At 49.7% G+C, this 13,113-nt stretch overlaps 1 protein-coding gene across 1 annotated transcript in view; it reads right to left on the reverse strand.

Annotated features, from left to right (window-relative positions):
* LOC136588292 (beta-1,4 N-acetylgalactosaminyltransferase 2-like) overlaps positions 1-640 on the reverse strand; it is a 35,034-nt gene extending 34,394 nt beyond the window's left edge. Inside the window, exon 1 of the mRNA XM_066587390.1 lies at positions 455-640. Coding sequence (XP_066443487.1) covers positions 455-497 — 43 coding nt within the window. The 5' untranslated portion in view covers positions 498-640. The remainder of the gene's footprint in view (positions 1-454) is intronic.
* Positions 641-13,113: the final 12,473 nt, after the last annotated feature.

Here is a 13,113-nt window from a genome sequence, read left to right on the forward strand (position 1 = left end):
ATATATATATATATATATATATATATATATATATATATATATATATATATATATATATCGCATGACCATGTCTATTGGCACCCATATGTTCCATTTTTTGTAGGTGCGAATTTTATGCACATGTAAAAATCATGTGACAGCTGCCATTGAAAAGTATTGGTTCTATATAGATGCAGATCACAAACGCCAAAAACATGCGCAGCAAAAAAATGCCCGTCTCACTGACCCCTAAAGTGTTAGGCTGCATTCACACGAACGTATATCAGCTCGGTTTTCACGCCGAGCCGATATACATCATCCTCATCTGCGGGGGGGGGGGGGGAGGCTGGAAGAGCCAGGAGCAGGAGCTGAGCTCCGTCTGGGCAGCGATAACCTGCTCCCCTCCGCCCGTCGGGGCAACGATAACCGGGCAGTGAATGCCTCCTTGATCTTCCTTCCCCCACACTTTACTCACCTGCGGATGTCTTCCACAAGTTCCATCTCCTTCCTTTTCTCATATAACACTGGCCGGCTGTAGGCTGTGAAGAGTTTCCCTATTAAGCCAAAATAAAAACTTCCCAAGATCAAGAAAGTTCCCAGAAGGATCAGACAGGTCCGTGTTCTCTTAAGAGAAAAGAATTTCCTCATGGTTCTTTCTCAGCTGCGGACACTCATGTGTTCCTGAAGCAAGTGCTGAGCACTGTGTGAAGGATAGGTGAAGGGTTTTCTCTGCATACCTGGCAGCTCTCAAAACACACCCAAGTAACATACAGGGAAGTAGTTATAGGCTCAGACACAGACTTAACTACAGGGGGCCCAGGAGCCTAAGGCTGCCTGCCAATGGGCGTTGCAAAATCCCATGGCCAATCTCCGCCACCCGGGAGCAAGAGCCGGCAGACGGATCTCTGCAGTGAGCCTATCTGACCACGGAGAATCGTAGCAATTCACAGAATGCTGCGCATTGCCGTCCGTGAGCGGAGAATCGCTGTGGTTCTCCGTTTGTGGATAGGGGGGCTGCACTTTCCATAGCAACGCTATGGAAAGCAAGCATCGCGTTTCCCGTGGACGCATTATCACTGCGGGGAACGCAATTCAAAAACGCCTGTGCACAGGCAGCCTTAGGGAGCCAATAAGGCCTCTCTTCTCCATAGGGCTCCTGCACACTTGCGTTTTTCTTGCGTGTTTTTTTCCACACGATTGTCAATGGGACTTTCTAATGTTAAAAACGCATCGCAAGTTTGTGCTTTGCAATTTTTGTGCAATGCGTTTTCAACATTAGAAAGTCCCATTGACAATCGCGTTAAAAAAAATACTGCGATATTGCGTAAGAAAAACGCAAGTGTGCAGGAGCCCATATAGAGAGCCTAGTACTACGAATTAGGCCTCATGTCCACGGGCGGGTCGGCTTCCATAGGCAGGAGTTCTACCATGGGACCCCACCCTGCCCACGGCATAAGGACATTACTTACCAGTCCGGATGCATGCGGGTCGTCCGGCGTCTCCTTTTTGCATGTGGGTGGGCCCGCCGGCCGGCACGCCACCCTCACGTACGCAGTGGAGATTTTTTAAATCTCCTGCTTTCCCGCAGGACCCGAAGCACACCCGGAGTGGCAGTTCCAGATTAACTCGTCATTCAATGAAAACCCAGCGCCGCATCAGCCAATGGAAACCGGCGCTGGGTTAACCAATCACAGCCATTCAATGAAGAGCAAAAACTCGGGTTACGAGCCTGCTCGCAAGTCAAAAACTCACCAGCTGAGGCACTCGCATCCCGAGCTACCATTGTATATATATTATATATATACACACACACACACACACACACACACACACACACACACTAGTAATTGTTAGGACATCATAGTAGCAGTGTTGGTGGTACATCACACTCACAGTAGCTTGATTACCACAAAATACAAATACAGCTTGGCTCCTCCCACAGCAGTGACATCACCAGAGGTCTTTCAGCCCACTGGATATCTGTCGTAGGTCAATGTGTTCTGTCAGGACTGCTGAGTTGTGTAGGAAATTATAGTACCGGTGTTTCTGGTGACGCAATGCACCACACAGCTCCGCTACATGGTACATGCACACACACAGCTCTACTACACTCCACACATCACACACACACAGCTTTGCTCCTCCCATAGCAGTGACATCACCACAGCTCCTTCAGCCCACCGTATTTCTGTAGTGGTGGTAGGTTGTTGTCTTCTGTCAGGACTGCTGAGTTGTGTCTTCTGAGATAATAATGGCTGATTTGTATTCTCATTGTGTTATTTTTGTCCTTCCCTTCCAAGAGCCCCAACTGTGTTGTTCATCTGTCGGTCAGACCCTGTGTTTTATATATGTTGTAGGACCTTCGAGGGCGTCACCAAGGGGCTCAGCAATGACATCAGCAGGGGCAGAGCATGAGGAGCACTCACACACATACATTAAGACAAGTGGTCGTTAGTAGTTTGAGATACACACACACACACACACACACACACACACACACACACACACACACACACACACACACACTGAGGGATTAGCATTAGGATAGGTAGCAGCGTGGGCATCTGCGGCCAGGGACAGTGACACCGGGCAATAAAGTTCTTTAGTCCGGGCTTCGCCTGGGTTTATTGCAGCATAAACAAAACAAAACAGGCCTTAACTCCAGGCCAACATAAACTAACACCTGCTCGTCTGTGCACTCACTAAGCATATACCGGCCCTGACTACTCACTTGAAACAACAACGCTTGCTGCGCACAGCCAGTCCGGTCCTCAGACCTGCAGAGGTCTCAGCACACAGCTCTCCTAGGTGTGGAGGTTAGGGGCGTCTCCCTGTGAACCTCTGGCCTTCTCAGCCACCCACTGGGCTAGCCGGGCTCCTAGCTCCACTGAACCGTCTCTCTGGCTCTCTCAGCCAGACACTCTCTGACAAGATCTGCAGGCCCAGGTTTTTATGAGGCCTGTTTTCAGCCTCACCTGGTAAGTGGGAGTGGCCATCCCACCCTTCACTTTGACCACTCCAGGAAAAGCTGGCCCAGACTATGCGGCTTGGAGCCACTTACACAACTACAACGTGTCAGTAACCTAGTGTTACTGGATGGAGTGGAGGACGGTGGAGGTGAGGGAGTGGGTGCAGGCCGGGAGGCGCTCGTGCCTGTGTCCTGGGAGGGGAAGTGGATCTGCGTGGCAGGTTGGGGCACAGGGGAAGAGGCGGTAAATGGCCTTCGTCCCACCTTGTTGGGTGCTTGGCCATCATATGCCTGCGCATGCTGGTGGTGGTGAAGCTGGTAGTGGTGGCTCCCCGGCTGATCTTGGTGTGACACAGGTTGCACACCACTGTTCGTCGGTCGTCCGTGCCCTCACTAAAAAACATCCACACCTTTGAACACCTAGCCCTCTGCACGGAGGCTTGCCGCGAGGGGGTGCTTTGGGAAAGAGTTGGGGGATTCTTCGCTCTGGCCTTGCCTCTACCCCTGGCCACTCCACTTCCTCTTCCAACCTGTCCTGCTGCTGCACTTGCCTCTCCCTCTGAAGCCCTCTACTCAGTAGGTTTAGCAAATCAGGTGGGGTCAGTCACCTCATCGTCCAGCTGCTCTTCCTCCGAGTCCTCTGTGCGCTCCTCCCTCGGATTTACTGCCCTTACTACTACCTCACTGACAGACAACTGTGTCTCATCATCCTCATCCACAAAAAGCTCTTGAGACAGTTGCCGGAAGTCCCCAGCCTCATCACCCCGACTTTGGGAACTTTCCAAAGGTTGGGCATCGGTCATGACAAACTCCTCAGGTGAGAGAGGAACCATTTTTTTCCCACTCATGACAGGGACCCAAGAACAGTTCCTGGGAGTCTGCCTGCTCAGAATATGTCATTTTCATGGAGTGAGGAGGCTGGGAGGAAGGAGGAGCAGTCAGAGGATTCAGAGTTGCAGTCCCTCGGCCGGGAGTAGTGGACTGCGTAGAAGACTGTGTGCCCGATACATTGCTGGATGCGTTTTCTGTCATCCACGACAGGACCTGCTCGCACTGCTCTGTTTGTAATAAAGATCTACCATGCGGACCCAAAAATTGTGATATGAAGCTGGGGAGCACTGAAACTTGCCTCTCTCCTAATCCCGCAGCAGCCGGCTGTGATTCACTACACCCAGGAACTCGGCCTGTGCCCACACCCTCATTTGGACGGCCGCATCCTCGACCCTTACCCCTACTCGTCATCATAGTGGATTAAGAACAGAGCAGTGCCCAAATAAATTATCCCACTGTACAGCACTGACAACTGTGGCTTAATTCACCGCGCACAGAGACTTGTAGATAGTGGAGGCTCTATGCTGTGACTCGCGCTGATACCTAGGGCTAATTTACCGCTCGCAGAGACTTGTAGATAATAGAGGCTGTGTGGAGTGGGAGAAGACTCTAAAGCCAGTGGATAGTGCTGGTAACTGCGGTTATCTCAACCCACCAAGAAAAGGGTATTGTGAGACCCTCTGCACAGCGGCAGATCTGAAATACTTTGCAGTGGCCCAGGAAATATTACAGTACTGTTTACCGGTGAGACCTCTGTCTAGTGCACTGCAGACACAGACCGGTATAACTGAAGAAGTTTGCAGTAGGATGGGAAATGTTAGAGTGCAGTTTCACGGTGAGAGCTGGTTGTCTGGCACTGCATGCTGAGAACGCTATTACTGAAAGGCTGGGAACAGGCCTAGATGCGTAATACAAAAATTGATGCACTACTGCTCCCAGCCAGCCACAACTGTAAAGCACACGGTCAGATGTAGTCCTAAGAAGGACCATTGGGGTTTTTACACAGAGGACCAGGACTGTATAACTTTCCCTTTAGAAGTCGCTGTGTCCCTAAACTCTGTCTAATGCACTGCAGACACAGAACCGTATAGCAGAAGTAGTTTGCAGTAGGCTAGGAAATGTTAAAGTGCAGTTTCACGGTGAGAGCTGGTTGTACGGCACTGCAGGTTGAGAACGCTATTAGTGAAAGGCCGGGAACAGGCCTAGATGCGTAATACAAAAATTGATGCACTACTACTCCCAGCCAGCCACAACTGTAAAGCACACGGTTAGATGTAGCCCTAACAAGGACCGTTGGGGTTCTTACATAGAGGATCAGGACTGTATAACTTTCCCTATAGAAGCTGCTCTGTCCCTAACCTCCGAGTTATGCACTGCAGACTGAGAACGCTATAGTTGAAATGGCCTGCACAGAAACATTTGTTCATATGTTATCTTTACTGCCAATTACCTATATTCCAATGCATGTTAAAATTACTATGCGTATTGTCAATAGGCGTAGGTAAAGGAACAGAAGTAAATATTGTGCAGTATTTTCTAGATTTTTGTACCGTATAAGGGGAAGACAGCCTCTGTAAGGGTAGGAGGCGGGAACTAGTGTGCTGAGCTCTCGCCCCTTGCCGCTATTTGCAGTGGGAGGGGCAGGACTGGGGAGGTGCTTAGCTCCACCCCCATATTGCCCCTCCCACTGCAAACAGTCTCAAGGGGCAGAGAGGAGAAGAGAAGGGGAACGGAGTTTAGCAGTCAGACTGCTAAACTCCCTCCCACCTCCCTTCTCCTGCAGCTGTCATTGGTTCCCATAGGAGTCAATACAGCTTCCGCCACTGACACATGAGTCCAACCGGGCATTTTTACGTTACGGAGATACACCCCTGGTTTACAATGCATCAGAGGGGCAACGTATATCGGCCAGGGCATGAAAACCCAGCCGATATATGCCCGTGTGAATAAGCCCTGAGTCAATTATCAGGTATACACATATATATGCATATACACACACGTACACTCAAAATTGTAATCTAGCAACAAATCAACATTTAAACTTAAAAAATCCAGCTAAATAAACTAAACTTAAAAAATAAAGGTGGAAATTACTGGCGTTTCATCAAATGTCTTGCTTGGTTCTTCCTTAACGGATTTAGGACTATATTGATTTAGGTTACAAATTTACAGTTCTCCCTTGGGTAAAGCTTCTCTTGTAAGATCACAAATTAATGATTTATGTAATTATTAATCTCCCCAACCGATTCGCATCTGCTTGGATATAGTACCAAGTTGTATTGCTTAAGGGGCGCATACGTGCAATGATCTCGTTTGGGTCTAGGAACCTTTCTATAAAAATTTGCAATTTCTTAAAAAAACTTTGAGGCCTGAGATTCTGCTCATCTTTCCATCTCCAATCTCTCCACCCTCAGAAGATATTTCATTTGAAGTATTATATCCAGTATTGTTGGGGGGTTGGCTTGCAGCCAGTTTGTCAACAGACACCTTTTGCTTATTAGAAGGGCAGTATGTATCATATTAGAACTTCTAGTGCAATTAGGGAGAGAATGAAATGCACAGACTTGGGCGTTACCTGAATAGTCAACCCCCATGTTCCTGTAGAAGCGTTTGGGTTTCCGCCCAAAAACTTTTTATTATTGGGCAATGCCATATACCCTGGAGAAAATTAGTCTTTGGTTGGGAGCACCTAGGATACGCCTGTAATCTGGCAGTAAAATACTATTTTCCTATATACAGTGCCCTGGGATAAATGGCTTAAAATAATAAATAAAATGTATTTGCACGTATGAAATAACAAAACATGCTAATTAAATTATTACTGCCATACTCTGCGTAATGGGAACTCAAGGAAATGTATATATATGTAAGACTAGAACAAGACTTAAAACAAATGTTTTGATTATAGAGATGAGCGAACGTACTCGTCCGAGCTTGATACTCGTTCGAGTATTAGCGTGTTCGAGATGCTCGTTACGAGAGGCGAGCACCACGCGATGTTCGCGTTACTTTCACTTTCATCTCTGAGACGTTAGCGCGCTTTTCTGGCCAATAGAAAGACAGGGAAGGCATTACAACTTCCCCCTGCGACGTTCAAGCCCTATACCACCCCCCTGCAGTGAGTGGCTGGCGAGATCAGGTGTCACCCGAGTATAAAAATCGGCCCCTCCCGCGGCTCGCCACAGATTTGTTCTGACATAGAGGAGGGAAAGTGCTGTCTTGGTGGAGCTGCTATAGGGAGAGTGTTAGGAGTATTTTAGGCTTCAAGAACCCCAACGGTCCTGCTTAGGGCCAGATCTGACCGTGTGCAGTACTGTGGAGGCTGCTTTTTGCAGTGTTGCACATTTTTTTTTTTGGTATATCGGCCGTGCAGAGCATTGCGCCCTGCAGTAATAGTCCAGGGACAGAAGTGTGTAGGCAGGGCCAGAAGTGGTGGTTAGGCAGGGACAGAAGACATATTGATTGAATATAGGCAGTGGGCCTTTGCAAAAACATTTGGGGAAAAAAATCTATTTGCACTGCCTGTTACTGTCCTCAGTGTTCTGGGTCTCTGCTGGGTGTAGTAGTCCTCCAAATTCATACGCAGCCAGCTAAGTGTTACAGCAGGCTTGCGCAAAATTATTTCCTGGCTCTGTCTGGGCTGTTAAATCACCGCTGTATTGCAGTCCACAGTGCAACACTCTGCAGTTATTTGACATACTCCAGGGCCAGTAGCGGTGACGCAGAGAGAAGAGATATATTTATTGAATATAGGCAGTGGGCCTTTGCAAAAACATTTGGGGAAAAAAATCTATTTGCGCTGCCTGTGACTGTCCTCAGTGTTCTGGGTCTGTGCTGGGTGTAGTTGTCCTCCAAATTCATACGCAGCCAGCTAAGTGTTACAGCAGGCTTGCGCAAAATTATTTCCTGGCGTTCCGTAAGCTAAGTCAGCCTCCAACCACAGGCCAATAAGCAGCACATTTAATTACAGCGTTCTGTTTCTGCACTACTGGTAATACACCATGCTGAGGGGTAGGGGTAGGCCTAGAGTACGTGGACGCGGGCGAGAACGCGGAGGCCCAAGTCAGGATGTGGGCACAGGCCGAGCCAGTGCGGTGGCCAGGGGTAGAGGCAGGGCCAGACCGAATAATCCACCAACTGTTTCCAAAGCACCCCCTTGCGCCATGCCACCCTGCAGAGGTCAAGGTGCTCTACGGTGTGGCAGTTTTTCACAGAGACGCCTGACGACCGACGAACAGTGGTGTGCAACCTTTGTTGCGCCAAGATCAGCTGGGGAGCCACCACCACCAGCATGCGCAGGCATATGATGGCCAAGCACCCCACAAGGTGGGACGAAGGCCGTTCACTGCCTCCGGTTTGCACCACTGCCTCTCCCCCTGTGCCCCAACCTGCCACTGAGATCCAACCCCCCTCTGAGGACACAGGCACTACCGTCTCCTGGCCTGCACCCACACCCTCACCTCCGCTGTCCTCGGCCCCATCCAGCAATGTCTCTCAGCACAGCGTCCAGACGTTGCTAGCGCCACTGTTTGAGCGCAAGCGCAAGTACGCCGCCACGCACCCGCACGCTCAAGCGTTAAACGTGCACATTGCCAAATTGATCAGCCTAGAGATGCTGCCGTATAGGCTTGTGGAAACAGAGGCTTTCAAAAGCATGATGGCGGCGGCGGCCCCGCGCTACTCGGTTCCCAGTTGCCACTACTTTTCCCGATGTGCCATCCCAGGCCTGCACGACCACGTCTCCCGCAACATTGTACGCGCCCTCACCAACGCGGTTACTGCCAAGGTCCGCTTAACAACAGACACGTGGACAAGCACAGGCGGGCAGGGCCACTATATCTCCCTGACGGCACATTGGGTGAATTTAGTGGAGGCTGGGACAGAGTCAGAGCCTGGGACCGCTCACGTCCTACCCACCCCCAGAATTGCGGGCCCCAGCTCGGTGCTGGTATCTGCGGCGGTGTATGCTTCCTCCACTAAACCACCCTCCTCCTCCTACGCAACCTCTGTCTCGCAATCAAGATGTGTCAGCAGCAGCACGTCGCCAGCAGTCGGTGTCGCGCGGCACGGCAGCACAGCGGTGGGCAAGCGTCAGCAGGCCGTGCTGAAACTACTCAGCTTAGGAGAGAAGAGGCACATGGCCCACAAACTGCTGCAGGGTCTGACAGAGCAGACCGACTGCTGGCTTGCGCCGCTGAGCCTCCAACCGGGCATGGTCGTGTGTGACAACGGCCGTAACCTGGTGGAGGCTCTGCAGCTCAGCAGCCTCACGCTCGTGCCATGCCTGGCCCATGTCTTTAATTTGGTGGTTCAGCGCTTTCTGAAAAGCTACCCACACTTGTCATACCTGCTCGGAAAGGTGCGCCGGGTCAGCGCACATTTCCGCAATTCCAAGACGGACGCTTCCACCCTGCGGACCCTGCAACATCGGTTTAATCTGCCAGTGCACCGATTGCTGTGCGACGTGCCCAAACGGTGGAACTCTACGCTCCACATGTTGGCCAGGCTCTATGAGCAGCGTATAGCTATTGTGGAATACCAACTCCAATATGGGCGGCGTAGTGGGAGTCAGCCTCCTCAATTCTTTACAGCAGAGTGGGCCTGGTTGGCAGACATCTGCCAGGTCCTTGGAAACTTTGAGGAGTCTACCCAGATGGTGAGCGGGGATGCTGCAATCATTAGCGTCACCATTCCTCTGCTATGCCTCTTGAGAAGTTCCCTGCAAAACATAAAGGCAGACGCTTTGCACTCGAAAACGGAGGCGCGGGAAGACAGTATGTCGCTGGATAGTCAGAGCACCCTCATGTCTATATCTCAGCACGTTGAGGAGGAGGAGGAGGGGGAGGAGCATGAGGAGGAGGGGGAAGAGACAGCTTGGCCCACTGCTGAGGGTACACATGCTGCTTGCCTGTCATCCTTTCAGCGTGTGTGGCCAGAGGAGGAGGAGGAGGAGGATCCTGAAAGTGATCTTCCTAGTGAGGACAGCCATGTGTTGCGTACAGGTACCCTGGCACACATGGCTGACTTCATGTTAGGATGCCTTTCTCGTGACCCTCGCGTTACACGCATTCTGGTCACTACGGATTACTGGGTGTACACACTGCTCGACCCACGGTATAAGGAGAACCTTTCCACTCTCATTCCCGAAGAGGAAAGGGGTTCCAGAATGATGCTATACCACAGGGCGCTGGTGGACAAACTGATGGTAAACTTCCCATCCGACAGCGCTAGTGGCAGAAGGCGCAGTTCCGAGGGCCAGGTAGCAGGGGAGGCGCAGAGATCAGGCAGCATGTACAGCGCAGGCAGGGGAACATTCTCCAAGGCCTTTGCCAGCTTTCTGGCTCCCCAGCAAGACTGTGTCACCGCTCCCCAGTCAAGGCTGAGTTGGCGGGAGCACTGTAAAAGGATGGTGAGGGAGTACGTAGCCAATCGCACGACCGTCCTCGGTGACGCCTCTGCCCCCTACAACTACTGGGTGTCGAAGCTGGACACGTGGCCTGAACTCGCGCTGTATGCCCTGGAGGTGCTTGCTTGTCCTGCGGCTAGCGTCTTGTCAGAGAGGGTGTTTAGTGCGGCTGGGGGAATCATCACGGATAAGCGTACCCGCCTGTCAACCGACAGTGCCGACAGGCTTACACTCATCAAGATGAACAAAGCCTGGATTTCCCCAGACTTCTCTTCTCCACCAGCGGACAGCAGCGATACCTAAACAATACGTAGGCTGCACCCGCGGATGGAAGCATCGTTCTCTATCACCATCAAAAACGGGGACATTTTTGCTTCATCAATCTGTGTATAATATTCCTCCTCCTCCTCCTGCTCCTCCTCCTGAAACCTCACATAATCACGCCGAACGGGCAATTTTTCTTAGGCCCACAAGGCTCAGTCATATAATTTTTCTAAACAATTTTTATACGTTTCAATGCTCATTAAAGCGTTGAAACTTTCACCTGAACCAATTTTTCTTTTAACTGGGCTGCCTCCAGGCCTAGTTACCAATTAAGCCACATTAACCAAAGCGATTAATGGGTTTCACCTGCCCTCTTGGTTGGGCATGGGCAATTATTCTCAGGTACATTAGTACTGTTGGTACACCAATTTTTGGGGGCCCTCGCCTACAGTGTAATCCAATTAATTTTTAGCCCACCTGCATTACAGCTGACGTTACATCAGCTGTGTTGGGCACTGCAATGGGATATATTTATGTACCGCCGGTGGGTTCCAGGGAGCCACCCATGCCGTGGGTCCACACGGAGTTGTAACTGCATGTGTCCACTTCTAAAGAACCCCAGTCTGACTGGGGCATGCAGTGTGGGCCAAAGCCCACTTGCATTAAACATGACATTACCTCAGCTGTGATGGGCACTGCAATGGGATACATTAATGTACAGCCGGTGGGTTTCAGGGAGCCACCCATGCTGTGGGTGCACACGGAATTCCCGTTGCGGAGTTGTACCTGCCTGTGACTATTTATAAAAAAACGCAGTCTGACTGGGGCATGCAGACACCTTGACAGAATGAATAGTGTGTGGTACATAGGTTCCCCATTGCTATGCCCACGTGTGCAGCTCCTGATGGCGGTGGCACAGGATTATATTTCTCATTGCTTCTGTATGGCATTGTGGGCTATCGCCCCGCCCCTTTTAAAGAGGGTCGCTGCCTAGCCGTGCCAACCCTCTGCAGTGTGTGCCTGCGGTTCCTCCTCATGGCAGACGCACTTATTAATAGACATGAGGGTGGTGTGGCATGAGTGCAGCTGAAGACTGCGCAGGGACACTTTGGTGTGCGCTGTGGACACTGCGTCGTGCGGGGGGGGGGGGGGTTGCGCAGCATGTAACCCAGGAGAAGTGGCAGCGGAGTGTCATGCAGGCAGTGATTGTGCTTTGTTGGAGGTAGTGTGGTGCTTAGCTAAGGTATGCCATGCTAATGAGGGCTTTTCAGAAGTAAAAGTTGTTGGGGGGGGGGCACTCTTGCCGCTATTGTGGCTTAATAGTGGGACCTGTGAACTTGAGATGCAGCCCAACATGTAGCCCCTCGCCTGCCCTATCCGTTGCTGTGTCGTTCCCATCACTTTCTTGAATTGCCCAGATTTTCACAAATGAAAACCTTAGCGAGCATCGGCGATATACAAAAATGCTCGGGTCGCCCATTGACTTCAATGGGGTTCGTTACTCGAAACGAACCCTCGAGCATCGCGATAATTTCGTCCCGAGTAACGAGCACCCGAGCATTTTGGTGCTCGCTCATCTCTAATGATGATATATTTTTATCTAAAAGTAATATTATTTCAAAATTTCTCTAAAACCTCATTAAGACCAAAAGGGGATAAAGTGTTCATTCTAAAAATCCAAAACATCTCTCGTGTTCTCAGTTTAGCGAAAGAGTATGTATGGATTTATTCTAGTGGGGTTACTTTCATATCTTTTGGATTTTTATTGTGTTTCTCCAAAAAATGACGTGAAACACTGTGTTTCGAGTAACCCGTTGCTATATTGAACCTACGTTGGTTTAATCTTACATTTAAAGTGTTCGTAGTGCGTCCCATATATTGAAGTCCGCACGGGCATTCAATTAGGTATATGATAAATTTAGAGCAACAATTTAAAAATTGATTAATTTTAATACATTTTTGTTCTTTTGGACAATATACCTCTTTTCTCCCCTGTGTGATGTTATTGCAACACTTGCATTTCTTTCTACCGCAACAGTATACTGCTGTCACTAGAGGTTTATTAATAGCTGATTTAACAGTGGATCTGTTCTAAATAAGAAGGTCTACAGCAGGAGCGTGGAAGGAAGCTTCTTTTTTCTTGAAAACATTTCTTATTTAACCCATTGAAAAAAAAAATTTTCTTTGGGGTTTTTTCTTTCCTGCGGCTCTCCTTCTCCACCGAAGGATATCTGGAGATCCTCTGCATATTCTACAGGCACACTCGGACCACAGGTGCAGGCGGGGTGTCCCTGACTATCCCACGATGTGCACCAGGTGAGTTATTTGATTTTTTAACCATAGGGGGGGGGGGGGGGGCGGATCGTTGTTCCAGTTTGCTGTCAGAATTTAAAGAGTTAACAGCTCCGATAAGCAGCGTGGTCTATCAGAGCTGTTATCGACATGTTCCGCCTGTAAGAAACAGTAACTGTACGTCCTGTAGCGTTAAGGGGTTAAAGATATATTAAGACATTAATCAGCGCAGTAATTAGTGCCCATTAAGCTAAAAGAAATAAGTGGTTTTTAAGAGCAGATATTCACTTTAAAGCCAGGATTGACAAGAGTAATGAATCTCTAAGCCATACAGGACACTTAAAAATATGCAACAATTTATGAATAGCAAAAA

Source organism: Eleutherodactylus coqui, chromosome 13 (assembly GCF_035609145.1).
Source record: "Eleutherodactylus coqui strain aEleCoq1 chromosome 13, aEleCoq1.hap1, whole genome shotgun sequence".
NCBI lineage: Eukaryota > Metazoa > Chordata > Amphibia > Anura > Eleutherodactylidae > Eleutherodactylus > Eleutherodactylus coqui.